Source organism: Heterocephalus glaber, unplaced genomic scaffold (genome assembly GCF_053883595.1).
Source record: "Heterocephalus glaber isolate CG9 unplaced genomic scaffold, H.glaber_assembly_v1.0 deba00001497, whole genome shotgun sequence".
NCBI lineage: Eukaryota > Metazoa > Chordata > Mammalia > Rodentia > Bathyergidae > Heterocephalus > Heterocephalus glaber.
This window is the reverse complement of record NW_028258320.1, coordinates 6,950,373-6,969,389: the sequence shown is the minus strand read 5'-3', so window position 1 is coordinate 6,969,389 and position 19,017 is coordinate 6,950,373. Positions and strand designations below refer to the sequence as shown.

Here is a 19,017-nt window from a genome sequence, read left to right as displayed (position 1 = left end):
TACATCATAAATGGTTGTAATTTTTTATATCTTCAGATATTTTTACTAATGGACCATGATAAAATGCTACAAATATTCTCAGTTCATTTAAATTATGTATTAATTTATAGAGTGTGATAAAGGGGATGAGGAAATGAATGTTGAGGAATCAAGCAAACAGTGAGGAAAACTGTCACTGCTAAGAAATCTCTTGTCTTAGATATTTGATATTTCGATTACTTACAATTTTGGCATTCTCAAAGTCATTGTTAACTGAATGTTTCTTTGAGAAGCAGGTGGATCAAATCTTAGAGTTGCAATGGATAGAGGTATAAAAATGGACGAAGGATAATTGGTGTATGTTTATGACTTTGCATGCATTAAATGACTGATCATGAGCAAACTTCGGCACTCTCCCACCCCCTGTGTCAGTGGGTAAATTAGTCTCACAAACACTGAGTGAGAATGACACAAACAGCATGATGTCTGTTTTCATGTGCTGTCTAGTGCCAGAGGAGCTGACTAGGTACATGTTAGGGCCATAGACTGCTATTCACTCTAATTCCAGTTAGGAGAAATTCCTGGGTATTATAGTAATGGGTACTCTCTAAAAGTGTAATCAAACACAGTTGTAAGTACTTTGGAGAGAATAAAGTTTCTTTCGGAGACAGAAAGTCACCTAGGGCCTTTGTACACCAAGCTGTATTTCTCAGTGGCCATTCCTAAGTAATATCAATTACCTGAGGTAGGAAAATGTCCTCCCCCCTCAAAAAAAAAAAAAACCGACTCCAAGGACCACAGCAATTACTTGACCACAGCATCCAGGATAATTTAACTACATTAGTATCTGTAGCCAGTGGTAAGTATTGAAAGCAACTTAGCATCCAAGAAGATGCACACATGGCACTAGAGAAACATCTCTTTTTTTCTTTTTTATTTCTAGATGCTTCAGGAGCAGATCTACTTGTGGGCCTCATATTCTTGGCGACTGGCCCAGTAGACTCTGTCACAAATTACTACCAAATTTTGCCTCTTTTTCCAAAACCTGCCCCATGCTAGATGTTGAACGCAGCGGTTCTCTACCATTGAGCTACATACCTAGCCCCTAGCCCTTTTTATGTCAAGACAGGTCTCACTAAGTTGCTCAAGCAGTCCTCAAATCTGCGATCCTATCCTTCTGCTTCAGCCCTTTGAGCAGCTGGGATTATAGGCATATAGCACCATGCTCAGTCTTTCTGAAGTTTTTTTTGTTAATCTCCCACCCCCTTTTTTCCTCATAGGGATTGAACCTAAATAGCCTTCAAACTGAGCTAAATCCCTAGTCTGTTGTATATTTTTTATTTTGAGACAGGGTCTCACTAAGTTACTAAATTGCCTGGACTTTCAGTCCTCTTGACTCAGCCTCCTAGAGTGCTGGGATTAAAGGCACACAGTGCCATGCCTGGTTCTTTTGTTAATTTCTTAAGGGACAGCAGAATGTTTCCACATACAACACCAGGAATAAATTGCAATCTTTTTTTCTGTCTTCTGGTTATTTTTTATTCAATTTCATTTTATTTCCTGTTTTAAAAACCTATCCTCTTAATTTCATGATTGTTACCCAGTTTACTCTGTAAGATTTAATTTCTTAGCGTGGCAGTATCAACTCAGTTTTGGAGACATAGGTTTTCAGATTTAAGAGCTGTAGGGCCGGGGATTTAGCTCAGTGGTTCTGCCGCCTGCCTCAAAAGCACAAGGTCCCGAGTTTGATCCCTAGTATAAAAAAAAAAAAAAAAAAAAGAGTTGTGGTTGCTTTCATAAATCAAACATCTGAAAAGGCCTTTTTCAAAGTCATCGAATCTGATCCTGTCCTCTTGTTGTTGAGAAGCTCAGGTATAGAAAAGGTACTTGCCAGGTACTGTGTCACATAGCAGCCAAGGGGCCTAGAAGCAGGTCAGCAGGTCATCTAACTTCTAGGATGCTAGGTTTGCATCAGAACTGCCTTCCCCCTCTTGTAGCTGATGGCTGTGATGTCATGTGTCAGGAAGCTACATTATTGTAATGTCCTTGATGGATGTTGGCCATGTGAACTGCATTGCTTTTTCTGGGTTCGCATCTCTGGCAGCTTTCACCTGGGTACCTTTTTGTTGTTTGAGTTTGGAGCAGTGACTGCAAGGTGAAGTGACCAGAGTATCTGCTCCTCATCCTGCAATGTCAATGAGCTTTGTCCTCAGCTTTAGCGCCAGGAAGAGCATTGACTCCAGACGAAGGAGTAAATCCCCCAAGTGCTGTTTTCTCCTGTGCTTGTGGGACCATAGGACTGGAGAAATAAGGATTTGTTTGAAAGTAAATATGTATTTTATTTATTCATTTTCTTAAACTATTTCCTAGCTTGTCTTGTTTTTTTGAAAAGTACATCATGACTTTTTAGTACTAACCAGCCTGATCTTTTTGGTAGAGTATAATTTGGAAAAAACATTAAGTCCTAGGCAAACTAAAATGGTTGATTCTCCTAATAGTATGTTTTAAGGAAAGCAAAAAGATTTTCTCATGTCATAAATAGAATATTTATTTTAAAATATTGCTTGTTTTATTTTACCTCCTTTGATATTTGTCTTTTGTGTTTGCTTTATGCTATGCTTTTGAACTAATATTATATACATTTATATAACTTGAAAAGGAAATGTACACATATTCCCTGTGCTAGCTTATTTTTCCCTTTGATGTTTGTGCCATTGAAAGAGCTGGTATTGGTTGCCTTTCACAGTTGGGGATGTGAGGAGGATGGGTCTGTGGACATATCATCAGCTACATGAATCTCATAGGGTGCAGAAGTTTGCTAGAGATTTGGCAAGTGAAATGGTGCTGCTGGATTTATAGAGAGATGAGTATTGCCATATTTGGGGAATTTCTTGACATAGATTTCTGACCACACATGTCACGTAGAGGATCAACAGAATATAAAACAGCAAATATCTAATTCTTTCAGTTTGTGAACTTAAAATCCTTTTTTAAAAAGTGGTATAAGGAAGTATTGAAAGGGGGTTTTACTGCTTTTTGAGAACACATGTATAGACATATTCAGTGTATATTTATACAATTGCTTTCTGTGATTTGGAAATGTCTCGCCGGTCATTTTTTAATTTTATTTACCTACTTTCTATTCATATTTTTTCTTTAGTGTTTGTTTAAAGAGTCTTCCTCCAGTTTTGGGCTATATTGGCCATGTACATAATACACAATATCGAAAGGGTTGATCATAAATTCTGCAAGCTTTTTGAAACATTTTCCTTCTTAAAAGAGTATATCCTCTTACATCTGAATATAAATGTACAGAATAAGGTGTGTAAGTTCACATGATTTTATTTCATGCTTTTGCTGTATACTTAACAGGGAAATGTAGAGCCCATTGCATAATCCTCACGAGACAATTGATCCTGGGATTGAATAAAACCAGTCCTTTTTGGTAAGAAAATAGGGTGTGTTTAGTCTTTATCACTCATTTTATTAAGTAGAGTTCAGCAGGCTGGTTCAGGGCCTACTACTTGTAGTCACAGCTGTCAGAGTCACAGTCCTTCTTAAATCAGATGGTGTCTGTTCCTGCTGGAGGAGACCAGGCCGAGACAGGACTTTGAGGAAAGTTTTTTAAGAGGCCTTCAGTGGAGACTGGTGGTGGTAGAAGTATAGAGGCAGTATGCTAAAGAAATGGGTACTAGGCAAGCCAGTCAACACATCAGTCAGTGGTAAAACAGGGTCTGTAGGTAAGGGAGAAATAGTTTTATGTGTATCAGCCACTTCTTTCTAAGTGCCTTATGAGTTTAATTACAGTGGATTTTGTTTTTAATGGGCTTACAAATTCTACATACATTGCAGAGGAAAAAAGGAAATCACTGGCTATATACAGAAATTTTTGTTTCTATTTTTCAAACACTACCCAAACAATATTTCACTGTGTGTGTGTGTGTGTGTGTGTGTGTGTGTGTGTGTGTGTGTATTTCCTGGGAAGTGGGGGTGGTACAAGTGACCTAAGAAAAACTGTAAGAGAAAAGCTAAAGAACTAGCAATCCTGAACATGAAATACTAATTAAGTCACATATCTGATTAAATTATCTGTATAGCTCATTTGGGGTTCTTTATGTGTGTGTTAGTCACTTTCCAGTTGGGATAACATACCTGACATCTGCAACTTACAGGAGGAGGGGTTTATTTTGGCTCATTATTCCTGTGGATAGAGCCCGTGGTTGACTGACTCTAAGGCAGAAACCGTATGGTAGAAGGGGCTGGCAGAGGAAAACTATTCAATGCATGGCAGTCAGAAAGCAGAGAGAAGGAAGGAGCAAGTTGAAGAAAAGAATACACCTTTCCAGGTCAGGCCCCAAGTAACCTGCTTCTTCTGACAGACTAGACCTCAACTGCTAGTAGCACATTCAGCTGTGAAGTGAACAATTGAATAACCTGCTGACTGAGGATAATCCCCCATAATTCAATCACCTTCCCAAAGCCCCACTTCTGAACACATGAGACTTTAGGGAGGCATTTCACATCCAAACTATAACAATGTATATGCTAATAAAAATTTAGCAGATAAGTCTTCACATTTTCATAAAAGTTTGAGATAAAACTTCATTATTTGAGTGTTTTTAATATAAGAAACTTTACATTTTCCTGCTAGAGTTGTGAATTGAATTTGTAGTTTTATCTTGGAATTATTTAACTCAGTAATTTTGTACTTTTTTCCCCTCAGTACTGAGGACTTGGATTTTGACACCGTATATGTGCTTTAAAAATATTAATATAAAATAAGAACTAGCATAGTAACACTGTACTTTTCTTTGGAAATTACAGCTTGTATAGGAGACATTTCTTTTCTTGGTACTGGGGTTCAAACTCAGGACCTTGCGCTTGCGAGGCAGGTGGAACCACTGAGCTAAATCCCCCCAGCCCGAAACATTTATTTTCTTTGTCTATAATAGATTTGGTCATTTGAGAGAACAATTCATAGCTGCTATTAAGCTGATTGAAATAATAAGTATCTTTTACTTTTTGCCTTCCTTAGTTTATTGTCCTTAATATAGGGGTGTATAAGTTTTTCCCCTTCTTTTACAGGTATTCTTTAGGTGATGCTAGGAGACCTCTTCATGAAACAGTGGTTTTGGTAGAAGATGTGGTACACACTCAATTGATTAATCTGGTAAGAGCATATATAATCTTATTTGCTATCTCTTCTCTGCATTCTGCTTTTACTGGGGGTTGTAACCCAATATGTGTTTTAAGATTTTATTTACAACCAGAATTCTTTGTGTCAGTTTTATTGAGATACAGTTTATATATAACAGTATTTATGGTTTAAGTACATAACCTCATGAGTTTTGACAATGGAATACTGCCACATGACTACCAGTGCAGTTGTAATATAGACATTTCTCACCATCTAAAACTATTCCCTGTTCCCCTGTGTGGTCAGGCCTCTTCCCCAACCCCTAGCCCTTGGCAGCCACCATCTACTTTCTGTCACTCTGACATTAGGTGGTTTTTTTTTTTAAGAACTTGAAGTTTTTTTTTTTCATTTTGAATTTTAGACTTACATATAAAATTTCACAAATGGTACCAATAGTTCCAGATAACTGTCACTTTCCTCTTATATTCGCATATTATATAACTATTTTTACAAATTTTTGGCAAGATTACCACAGAAGTGACAAATCCTTCTCAATGCATCATATCCGAGCCTCATATTAATATGTCATATTTATGTCACTAACCTTAATAACTTATTAAAGGTAATATATGCTGAATTCCTCCCCTGTAAAGTAACATCTTTTTTTTTCATTCTGGTGCTGGGAATTGAACCCAGGGAATTATGCATGGTATAAGTACTAACACTGAGCTACTTTCCAAACCCAAGTTAATATTTTTTAATTTCTTGGCTCATAAGTATATTGTGGAGGTATTTCACGCCTCTTTTCCTTGAATATTTTTGCCTCTTCATTTTCTCAGTCATCAGTAAATTATATCTGTGACAGTTACTACTATGGTACATCCTTGTGGTGATTTTCTGTTTTCTGCTTTCCTTTTGTATTTATTAATTGAAAATCTTCTAAAAAGAAAACTTGTCACCTGTCTCCATTTATTAATTTCCTGTGTATAATAGTATGGATCCATGGGTATCTCCTAAGTTTTCTGTTGTCATTATTCCATATCATCATTATTTTTAATTCTCCCTGTATTCCAACATTGACCATTAGGAGTTCTTTCATGGTCCTTTTCACATTTTTCTATTGGGTTTTGATCTGTCCCATCTATCTTAGGGGTTTCCATCATTTTTCTTTGGTGTGTAGTACAAATGTATCATTTTATTGTATCAGTTGTAAAGGTTACCTTTTAACTTTGTATTTTGGGGCTTTGTTTGGCTTGCACATATTGTTAATGTAGTCAAAAGCATCAGTCTATTGCCTTTGGAGTTTGAATCATAGAACACCATTTCATATATTGAATTTAAAGAGGAATTCACCCATATTGTTTTCTAGTATTTATATAATTTCATTTTTAACACTTACATTTCTAATGCATGTGTAATTTATTTTTTAAATGAATTTTATTGGTACATTTTAGGTATACAATATAATGACATTCATCACTGGAAATTTGCACCTTTACATAATCTCTCTTGGTTCTTATTATTTTCCCCATTCCCCTGCCCTCCCTTCAACCCCTCCATCCCTCCCTATGTACAAAGACTTTGTTTCCATTTTTTCATTTTCTCATATTCCATTCCCTTCTTTCCTTTCCCCTACCCCTCCTACTTCCCCTTCCCCTTTGCCCCTTTTCTTCCTATTTCACATTATCTGTTATACCGTTTAATCCTCATTTAAACTTTAAGTTTCTCACACTAGAGAAGCTACTCAGTATTTACACATGTGTCCTAATTATGTCACTTAAGAGTATGGCCTCAATGTGCATCCATTTAGCTATAAATGTCTCAAATTTCTCGTTTTTCGTGGCTGAGTAGTACTCCATTTTATTTTTTAAAAACTCCACATTTTCTTTATTCAGTCTGCAGTTGATGGGCATTTGGGCTTCTTGCAAGTTTTAGCTATTGTAAATTGTGCTGCTATGAACATGGGTGCACATATATTACTGTGGTATGATTCTTTTAATTCTTTGGGGAAGATACACAGCAGGGGGATAACTGGGTCAAATGGGACTTCCAGTCCTGTTACTTTGAGGTATCTCCATACTGATTTCCACAGTGGTTGCACCAGTCGACAGTCTCACCAGTAGTGGAGCAGGGTTCCTCTTTCCCCACAGCCCCGCCAGCATTTGTTATTGGTTGATTTCATGATACCAGCCATTCTTTCTGGGGTGAGGTGGAATCTCAGCTTTGTTTTCATTTTCATCTCTCGAATGACCAGTGATGTTGAACAGTGTTTCATATGTTTATTTGCTATTTCTACTTCTTTATCTGAGAAATGACTGTTCACTTCAGATGCCCATTTTTGGATTGGGTCTTGAAATTTGGGAGGTCTGATTTTTTAAAGTTCTTTATAGATTCTAGAGAGTAGATCTTTGTCTGAGGAAGAGCAGGTGAAAATTTTTCCCACGTTATCGGTTGTCTCTTCACACTGCTGGTGGTTTCTCTTGCTGTGCAGAAGCTTTTTAGTAAGAAGAGATCCCACTTGTTGATTGTTTGTGCTAGTTCACGGGCAACTGAGGTTTTGTTCATAAAATCTTTTCCTACCCCAGTGTCTTCAAGAGTTCTCCCTAACCTCTGTTCCAGCTGCTTCAGCGTTTCTGTTTTAATATTTAGATCTTTTATCCATTTTGATTTTAGTTTAGTGCATGGTGAGAGATATAGGTCCAGTTTTAGTCTTTGGCAAGTTGAAGCCCAATTTTTCCAGCACCATTTATTAAAGAGGCTATCTTTCCTCCAGTGAGGGTGTTTGGCTCCTTTGTCGAACATGAGATGGCTGAGTGTGTCTGGAGTTGTTTCAGCATCTTCTAATCTGTTCCACTGGTCCTCAGGTCTGTTTCTTTGCCAGTACCATGCTGTTTTTATCACAGTAGCTTTGTAGTATAGTTGCAGGTTGGGGATTGTGATACCCCCTGCCATGTCTCTGTTATCTAGAATTGCTTTTGCTATTCTGGGTCTCTTCTTGTTCCAAATGAATTTTTGGATTGTTTTCTCAAGGTCCATGAAGTATGCTGCTGGGATCTCAATTGGAATTGCATTAAATCTATATAGCAGTTTTGGAAGTATGGCCATTTTCACTATATTAATCCTTCCTACCCAGGAGCAGGGGATGTCTGTCCACTTTCTGATATCATCTTCAATCTCTCTTTTCAGAGTGCCATAGTTTTCAGAGAAGAGGTCTTTGATTTCTTTCGTTAGGTTGATTCCTAGGTATTTCAGTTTTTTGGATGCTATTGTGAAAGGAATTGTTTGCCCTATTTCTCTCTCAGTGAGTCTGTTGTTTGTGTAGAGGAAAGCTATTGATTTTTGTGTGTTGACCTTGTAACCAGCTACTTGACTGAATTTGGTTATTAAGTCTAGAAGACTTTTGGTGGAGTTCTTGGGGTCTTCTATATAGAGTATCATGTCATCTGCAAATAATGACAGTTTGACTTCTTCATTTCCTACCTTTATTCCTTTTATTTCTTTCTCTTGTCTAATTGCCGTGGCTAATGTTTCCAGAACTATATTGAAGAGGAGTGGTGATAGTGGACATCCTTGTCTTGTTCCTGATTTTAGTGTGAAGGATTTCAGTTTTTGACCATTTAGTATGATATTGGCTGTTGGTTTTACATAGATAACTTTTATCAGATTGAGGTAGAGACTGTCTCTTCCAATTTTGGTAGGGTTTTTATCATAAATGCATGTTGGATTTTATCAAATGCTTTTTCTGCATCTACTGAGATGATCATACGGTTTTTGTCCTTGACTCTATTGATCTAGTATACTACATTGATTAATTTACGTATGTTGAACCATCCCTGCATCCCTGGGATGAATCCCACTTGGTGAGGGTTTATGATGTCCTTGATGATCTTCTACATTCTTTTTGCCAGTATCTTATTAAGAATTTTTGCATCTATGTTCATTAATGAGATTGGCCTGTAGTTCTCCTTTTTTGGTTGGGTCTTTCTCTGCCTTGGGGATCAAGGCAATGCTTGTTTTCAGGAATGATTTCGGGAGTATTGCTTCCCTTTCAATTTCATTAAAGAGTTTAAAGAGTAGGGGCAGTAGTTCCTCTCTAAATGTCTTATAGAATTTTTCAGTGAAGCAATCAGGACCCAGGCTTTTCTTAGTTGGTAAGTTTTTAATTACATTTTCAATTTCATTGATTCATACTGTGTTGTTTGGAATTTTTAGGTCTTCTTCGTTCAACTTTGGTAATTCATATGTATCTAGGAATCTGTCCATTTCTTCTGTGTTGTCCATCTTATTGGCGTATAGGTTCTTGAAGTAGGTGTTGATGATCCTTTGGATTTCTGCTGGGTCTGTTGTAATTTCACCCTTTTCATTCCTAATTGCATGAATTTGGGCTTTTTCTTTCCTTTTTCTGATAAGGTTGCCTAAGGGTTTGTCAATTTTATTTTTTCGAAGAACCATCTCTTGGCTTCATTGATTTTTTTGTATCATTCTCTTAGTCTCCATTGCATTGATTTCTGCTCTGATCTTTATAATTTCCTCCCTTATATGAGCTTTGGGTTTGTCCTGCTCTTCTTCTTCTAGAAGCTTGAGTTTCAGCATCAGGTTGTTTCATTGGCCTTGCTCTGTTGTCCTAATATGAGTATTCACTGCTATGAATTTCCCTCGTAAGACTGCTTTCATTGTGTCTCCTAGATTCTGATATGTTGCATTGTCATTTAATTGTAGGACCTATCTGATTTCTTCTTTAATTTCCTCTGTGACCCATTGGTTATTCAGAAGTGTGTTGTTCAGTTTCCATGTGGTTATGAAATTCTTGCATTTTCTTTTGGTATTGATCTCCAATTTCATCGCACTGTGGTCTGATAATATACAGGGGATGACTTCAATTCCTTTGCACTTAAACATGTTCTATAAGCGGGTATGTGGTCTAGTTTGGAAAAAGACCCATGTGCAGCTGAAAAGAAAGTGTATTCTGATTTTGTGGGGTGGAACACTGTTAAACATCTGTTAAGTTCATTTGTTCAGGAGTTTGATTGAGTTTTCTAGTATTTTGTAGCTTATTTTTTGTCTAGTTGGTCTATCTATTTGTGACAGTGGGGTACTGAGGTCCCTCACTACTATTGTATTAATGCTTATTTGATTTTTCATGTCTGTTAGTATTTTTTTATATAGTTGGGCAAACTAGTGTTTGGTGCATATATGTTTAGGATTGTCATCTCTTCCTCTTGGATTATTCCATTTACAAGGATATGGTGTCCTTCTTTGTCTCTCTTAATCAGTGCTTGTTTGAAATCTACTTGATTTGCAAAGAGGATAGCCACTCCTGCTTTTTTTCGGGTTCCTGTCACATGGAGTATTGTTTTCCACCCTTTAACTTTCAGCCTATGAGCTTCTTTTTGAATTAAGTGTGTTTCTTGTATGCAGCATGTTGTTGGGTCTTGCTTCCTGACCCATCTGCCAGGCTGTTTCTATTGATTGGTGAATTGAGATCATTAACATTGATGGTTATAACTGATACGTATTGAGTTATCATTGTCATGACTTTTTCTGTTTGTTGGATCCTCTCCCTTTACATTTAATTTCTTGTCATGCCCAGTGGATTCATTCTGCTTGGCTTTCTGGGGTTGTGATCCTCGTCTTTTCCTAAGATATTGTCTAAAATTTTTTGGAGTGCTCCTTTGTTATTCATGAAGTTCTTAAGCTGCTCTTTGCCGTGAAAGTATCTTATTTCTCCATCCGTTTTGAAAGATAGTTTTGCAGGGTACATCAAGGTTGGAGGCTGTTTTCCTTTAGGGCTTGTAATACCTCACTCCAAGCTCTTCTTGGCTTGAGGGTTTGTGTTGAGCAGTCTGCTGTGATTGTGATGGGCTTTCCTTTGTATGTGATTTGTTTCTTTTCTCTTAACTGCTTGTAGAATTTTGTTCTTCTGTTGGATTTCTGGAATCTTAACTATTATATGCCTATGTGTAGATTTTTTTGATCAAGGCTAGTTGGGAGTCCTATATGCCTCACTTACCTGTATGTCAAGTTCTTTCCCCCTGCTTGGGAAATTTTCTTCCATCACTTCTGTGAACAGTTTTTTTATGTCATCTGCACTCTCTCCTGTTTCTTTATTGACCGCGATCAGTCTTACGTTATTCTTCTTTGCATCTTCTAGCAGCTGCTAGATTGATGTCTCATGGTCCCTTACTATTTTAAAGCAATTTTTCTTTTCCTGGTCACTAATTGCAATCTTATCTTGTATATCTGAAATTCAGTCATCATATTGGCTCATTCTGCTGCATAAACTTTCAGTGGAATTTTTTGTCTCCTGGAAATGTTTGCATCTGTTTTATGGATTCCATTTGTTTCCTATGTTGGGATTCCATCATGTTCCTCAGCTCCTCTATTTTTTTTAATGTGTGCCCTCTCTGGATTTATTAGTCATATTTTGCACTGTGGGCATAACCTCTGCTGTTATCTGAGAAATTATTTCTGATTTCATTTTTTCCAGATCCTCTTTCATTTCCAGTTTAGGGAGTCTTGGTGGTTGAGTATTAGATTGTTCCATCTTGTTTCCCATAGGGGTTGCTTTAGGTGATCTGAAAGTCTAGCTTTGAGACTTGTTTATGTGTCCTCTCTTTTCATTGCGATTGGGGAGGCGTGGGGGTGTGTGTGCTGCTGGTGTCCACATGGCTTATTGTGGTGCTGGGGGTGGTGGTACTGTATCCCAGGAGGTTCACCTCTTCTGTACTGGGGGTGGCTCTGCTCCTCAGTGCTGGGGACGGTAGTATGCTGACCCGGAACGTTCACCTCCTCTGTATGTGTAATTTATTCCCATTACTTGTTTTACATGGTCCTAATTTTCATTTTCCAGTTGGTTGCCCAGTTTTACTCTCACCATTTATTAAAAAGTCCATCTTTTACCCAGTGATTTAAGATACCTCCTTTATCAAACACTAAATTTGTCTACCAAGGGGGACCTATTTTATTTTGCATTCTTTACAAATGATTTGTCTATTTATGTGCTAGCATGACATTTATTATGTAGGTTTCATGGTATATTTTAGAGATTGTTAGAGCAGGCTCTTGTTTTTCTCTTTTCCAGTATGTACCCAGTCATTCTTGTACAGTCACCTTTCTGTATGTGTAGTTTCACTCTATGAATTTCTGTTTACTTATGGTCACAGTCAGAAAATTTTGGAAGTAAAAATCATTGTTTTTTACCACCTATTTTTTTAGTGCATATTAGTATGTAGATTAATAGGTTTCATTTTTGTAGACTTGTGCATATGTGTAACAAACTTGGATCATGTTTACTCTCCTTTCACCTTCTTTTCTTCACGTTTCCCCTTATTTCATTTCTTTGTGGGGGCTTCAACACATAAAATATATTTTGATTATATTCATCCTTCCTGTTACCAGTCCTTACCCCTCGCCCTTTATTCCTTTCCTCTTGTCTAGTTAGTCTGTCTTCTGCTTTCTTGTTACTATTTTGGAATCCACATATTAGGGAGAACATGTGATATTTGTTTCAATCTGGCTCATTTTGTTAGCTCAATGTGATCTCCCAGTGTATCCATTTTCTGCAGGTGACAACCTCATTCTTTGACTAAATAATACTACCTTGTGTGCATACCATATTTATTATCCCTAAGTGTTTTTTATTCTAACCTTTCATTGGTTGACAGGCAGGCACCTAGACTGTTTTTGTATCTTGGCTGCTGTGAATTGTGCAGCAGTAAACAGGGGCATGCAGGTGTTCTTATAGTGTGCTGATTTTAATTCCTTTTACTATATACCAAGGAGTGGTATAGCTGGATCGCATGATCACTCATTTTAGTTTTTTGAGGAACCTCCAAACTGATTTTCATTTTGCCTGTACTCATTTACATTTCCACCAGCAGTGTTGAAAGGTTCCTTTTGCCCTATATCCTTGCCAGAATTTGTTTTTTATAGTGTGGTAGCCGTTCTGACTCTGATGCAACAGAATCTCAGTGCAGTTTTGATTGCATTTCCTTAATGGCTAAAGGGCTTGAATATTTTTTCATATACATATTGACCATTTGTGCTTCTTGTTCTAAGTATCTGTTCATTTGCTCATTTATTGATTGGGGTATTTGACGTTTTTGGGTGTCAAGTATTTGAGTTCCTTATATATTCTAGATATCAATCCTCTGTTGAAGAGTTGCTGTCAAGGATTTTCTCTCCTTCTATAGGGTGTTTTTTATTATTAATTGCTGTCCGGGAACTTTTAAATTTTGATGTAGTCCCATTTGTTGATTCTTGCTATTTCCTGTGCTATTGGAGTCCTATATAGGAAGTTTTTGCCTATGCCTGTGGCTTCCAGTATTTCCCTTATGTTTCCTTTTAGTAGTTATAAAATTTCCAGTCTTATCTTTAGGTCTTAGATTCATTTTGAATTTGTTTTTGTACAGAGTGAGAGAGAAGGATCTAGTTTTAATCTTTTCTGAGTAAGTGGATATCCATTTTTCTAAACCATTTGTTAAAGACCCTGTCTTTTCTCCAATGTATATTTGGGAGTAGTTGCTTGGGTTTGTGTCTGTGTCCTTTATTCTGTTCACCTGGTCTACTTGTCTACCTTTTTGTGCCAGTACCATTCTATTTTTGTTACTATGGCTTTATAGTACAGTTTGAAAATTGGATATTATTATGCCTCCAGACTTTTTCTAAGCCTTTAGCCCCACAATCTAAAATGATATATGTAAATGGCCTTCAGCTGTCCTGGGTACATCAAAGTTATATTTGAAAATTGTCCTAAAAGCAAAAGTGTAAACAATACCATCATGCAGCTTTCAGGCTGCCATGATACTGTGTTGAATTATTTCTTGCTTGCTTCAGTAACACATTAGATTTTTTAAATTTTATTTATTTATTTATTTATTTACTTTTGTACCGGGGATCGAACTTAGGTCCTTGCACTTGCGCAGCAAGCAGCGAAACCACTGAGCTAAATCCCGGCCATCATTTTTATATTTAGTAAACCTTTGTTGAGTGGCCTTAAAGCACCTCTTGTCCTAGGATACAAAGTTGAGTAAGCGTTCACAGTTTTGTTGTGAATATAGACACCTACAAAATAATTTTCAAACATTATGATAACTGGTAATGCTGATATGCAAAGTAACATAGGATTTTGAAAAGAGGTACCTAGCCTACCTTGTAATTCTGTATATATTTGTACATTCATTTCTATGTAAAAACACATTACCACAGATTAGAGCATATACTTACTGAATTAAACTGAGGGAAGTAAACATCAGAATAGATATTATAAATATCTGCCTATTAATGTAATATAGAAACATGTTTTATTTCATTTCTACTGTGTTTTTCAAGATATGGCTTTAGTTTTCCATAAAAATTAGGGCATTTTAACATGCAAAGTTAGAATTTAAAAATTTAGGACATTTTAACATACAAGCATAGAATCTCAAACTTCTATGGAAACATTAAAATAGGAATATTTGGCAGGACAGGCATGAATCAAGTGTGAACATCTGAGTTCAGAAGCTGCTTCTACATGTAGATTGGGCACAGGCTGATTTCTTCTTTTTTAAAAAACCATACCAGCTTCTTTCCTTGACCAGGAAAGTGTCTAATGTTGATGGAGTTGTGTTGCATATTTTTGACATATTTCCCATCCTAATCCTCAATTTCAATTTTTCAAGAAAAGGTTCTTTAATTTTGGAAAAAATATTTTAAAAGAAAATTTATTACATTTTAAAAGCTGCAGGAACAATGTATGTTACAGAAATTCATAGACAAAGATAATAAGGTATTTACCTGTGTGATTGAAGTTTTAATTTTTTCATCGTAATTGGCTATGTTAGTGGATGAGCAACTACCAAGGTAAATACACTTACAGAAGCAGTAAGAAGCTCCTAGAAGAGAGGAAATTGTTTCCATTACCATACCTTCCACCTGCAATAGTGAGCGAGGACTCACAAACCAACTGATCTTTTTTCCTGAAGGAAGGATCTTAGTGTCTTCATCTAAAGGTCAGCGGGAAGGAACATTTTGTAAGCATTGTTGTCCATATTCCTTGGCTTTTCTTGATAGCTCTTCTAACCATTTTCATGTAAAAAGCATGCAAATATCAGGCAGCTATTTGGGCTGCGGGGCAGTTCTTCAGTTAAATGATTCTTGGTAGTCATGATGGGGCCTGTATAGACCCCAGTTCTCCTTAAGTACAGATTCTCTATCAGTTGTCAAAGTGGATGAAGATTCTGTGCAGAGTATATTATAGTCTAGATTCCTAGTCTATATTATTCTCATGAGATTCTTTTTCATGAGGATCTGGGTGGGATACAAGAGTTGATATTTTGAATATTCACCCCATGATCTTCATAATCCATAGTCCAAAGATCTAATTTGAGAAACAAGAGCCTAGACTGATGGTTTTTAACTAGTTCTTGGGAATCATATTGCCAGTTTTTGAAAATCAGAAACTAAAAAACATCTTTGAATTTTCTGAAAATTGTCAGTTAGGTGGACAAGATATGACAACTTCAAACTGTTATAACAATATGAAATTTTACTGTAGCTCAGTGAAACCACTGTTTGCTTTACACACTAAAATATCTGTTTTTCTTCTTGAAAACAGATCTCCTTAATATGTTACAAAATTGTTTCAGAAATGCTAACATTGGTTAAAGTGTCCAAGTACATGTTTTGTGTTGGTACATGTTTATATGTGCTTGGTTATTAAAATCAGTAAGATCATTCAGAACCAAGCTGATGAAGAGGATGTTTGATGTACTTCAGTCACCTCTCGCAGGATGCTTAGCAGTTCCTCTCAGCTTGGAGCTTATTATTCTTATGCCCTTAGTTATAAATAATAATGAATAAATTTATATGTGTGAAGAGGGCTCACTGGAATAGCATACCCTGAGCTTACCCATCCCTCCCTGTTCTTCAGATGCTGTTCATGTGGCCATTAATCTCCCTGTAGAAGTAGCCTATGTGAGGCACTATTCAGTCCTGTGTGGTTGTCACCTATACCATCTCAGCTATGATTTATGGGTGTTTCTTTCAAAATAGTAATAAAGTTTCCTGTGTAGAACTTCAATTATAAGGGTTATCAAAATAGGACAAAGTAAACTATGACTTTAGAAAGGAAGTAGAGGGACCATGGGGACCCCATGAATCACAGGATGGCAGTAGTCTCCTAGCTACCTACACTTTCAGACTCTGTACCATGTCCAAGCATGTATGTTGCTCAGCACACTGAAACACACTCCGTGTTTACACGAATGACATGAAGGCATCCATAATTGCTGTCTGGGAAGAAAGTGCTTGGCTTTGGGTCTTTTCTTACTGTAGAGCAAAGGAAATGCCAAATGTTTAACATAAACAGACTGTGAACATCCTTGCCACACATAGGCACACTTACACACATATAGCATTGTTCAACATAGAGCATGTATGTGAGGAAAATCTCATTGGATTTCTTTTTTATTGATAAATGTTATGGATTTAATGTGGAAAATTTCTTATAGAAATTTTATAGCTATAGCTCTTATTTCTATATAGCTTATTTCTGATTGATTACACTTAGCATTTTTCTACCTAGTTTTATTTTCTCTCATGTATTATCACCTCATCCCTCTAGATAATAACTATTGTGTACTTAAAAACCAATTTCAATACAGCCATTGACTAATACTCTTAAGTAGAACACCTTTTTAGCTACATTTTCCCTGCTAGTTGCTGTGAGTTCACTATAGACATAACTCAGAAGATCAGTTGGGAAGAAATTTCCAGTCTCCCCCACCACTCTTAAGTATCTCCTTTTGTTCCTTCTGCAACATATCACACAAATGATCAACTCATTTGAAAAGGTCTTACTTAGGGTCAAAGTATTTCAGAATATCCAAGTTTATCTATAGTCCCCACAGATTATAGGTAATGTGTCTTTATGATGTTATTAGCGTGGCTGTACAATAACACCTTCTCATTTTTCAGAACTATCTCTTTGCTTGTGTCAGGTCTTTTCCCTTTAGGGTTTTTCATTATTTTTCCTTCTAGTTTGCATTATTTCTGTTTAGGCTTAAGCTGAGCTCTTCTAGCTACTTACATCTTATGTGGTATTTGGATTTCTTATCTGTGCTGAAAATTTCATTTCTGACTTAAAACTTCACATTAATGCCAAATAAACTATCATGACTTGTGATAGTTGTGGAGCTGCTTTCATTTCTCTTTTCATTCAAAGTTAGATATCAGTCTCTCCTTTTTATGTGTAAAATATGATCCTCTTAACATTCCATTTAAAAATCATATTGGAGTTTTACTATATGAATCTCCCAGGTAATAAACTATCTAATTCATTGAGCTGTGTTCATATGTTAACCTACTCTGAGTGTTATTTTTGAGATTATTTATAACCTTAAGTTACAAAACTCAATAAACATTTATGAAGAGTATCTGTTTGCTTCCCCATCCTAATAGCACACTCTTAACTTTCTCTTTCCCCCTGTCTGTCTTTCTAGTGCTTTTTAATTTGAAAAATATTGACCAGGTACGCTCTTCTCATTCATCAGATTTTGCATTCTCTTCTGTAGCTGAACTAAGATTGTTTTAAATGTGTATATTTCAGTTCCTCTTCCAAGATTGTAGGAAAAGTCTTTTATTTCTTGGTAACTATATCTGCTTTCCTGCTCATGCTCTTGATTAATGTGGAGATTGTACAAAAATGAAAGTCAATATCTACCATATTTGAGCCAATCCGCAAAAGATTTTAATTTATTGTACCTGCATAGACTATATTTTCAGGTTTTAACATAACCTATTATTTCTGTGTGGCTTTTACTTTATAAAATTTAGCCCAGTTTGACTACCTTATTTGTTATAAAAATGAAATTAGAGGGGCCAGGGATTTAGCTCAGTGGCACCATACCTGCCTTGCAAGTGCAAGGTTCTAAGTTTGATTCCCCAGTACCGCAAAAATAAATAAATTTTTAAAAATAAAATTAAAATATTTATTTCTCAGATCTCACTATTATACATTCTTTTACACTTGAATAACATACACCATTTATGTGTATTTTTATCTCTTTAGGTTAATTGGTCTATACACATCCAAAACCATATTTTATTGGAATATTATTTTACTACATTGCGATAGGCAACAGTTTATTAAAGGTGATAATTTCAAACATTTCTAGTCATTTTTGCATCTGGAATGGTTTTATAAGTTACATTCTTAGTTTCTCAAAAATACATTAACTATCCTTGTATACTTCCTTGGAATAACTTGTCATGAAATTATTTGATGTAAACAATCTGAACTTCAAAAAGATATTTATATTTGAAGCACCAAGAATAAAATTGCCTTAAAATATTTAACTCAAAGAGAAATAAAACCCACCTTTTTTAAAGTGTCAGTTAGAAAAGGCTTTTGAGAATGTTTTTTTGTTTGTTTGGTACCGGAGATTGAACTCGGGTCCTTGCGCTTGCGCGGCAGGTGATGTAACCACTGAGCTAAATCCCTGGCCCTACCATTCTTTTTAAAAAATAATATTTTCTATCACATTGGATATAAAATAAATCCACTGCATTTCCATAAAAATCAGAGATCAGATGTTGATAGAGCTAATATTTTCAGATGTCTTTTTTATGGAAATAAAATCCTGAAATTCAGTTTCTTAGTTCAGATACATCTAATTTTTACAGCACATATCTTGTTGAATGCAGCTTACTATGGTGACAAAGCATATTCTCAAATTTTCAGAATTAGTATGTATAAATTTTTAGTATAATTTTTGTTTCAGCTTCAGCTCTTCAAAATTGCAACCTACAAAAATAGTCCATTATGAGTATAAATTAAATACTATACTACTGATAATAAATGAATTTGAAACTAAATAACAAACCTGTCTTGATACCTATCAAGTGTTTATCTTAGAGGA

The 19,017-nt window shown here is 36.0% G+C and overlaps 1 protein-coding gene across 13 annotated transcripts in view; it reads left to right on the top strand.

Annotated features, from left to right (window-relative positions):
* The window catches only part of Supt3h (SPT3 homolog, SAGA and STAGA complex component), a 401,578-nt gene that overhangs the window by 181,851 nt on the left and 200,710 nt on the right, over positions 1-19,017 (top strand). For all 13 annotated transcript variants that reach the window (XR_002395642.2, XM_004846434.3, XM_004846432.3 and 10 more), the window contains one exon: positions 5,065-5,149. Coding sequence is in view for 12 of the 13 variants with exons in the window: in XM_004846434.3 (XP_004846491.1) it covers positions 5,065-5,149 (85 nt within the window). In the remaining variant the exon portion in view is untranslated. The remainder of the gene's footprint in view (positions 1-5,064; positions 5,150-19,017) is intronic.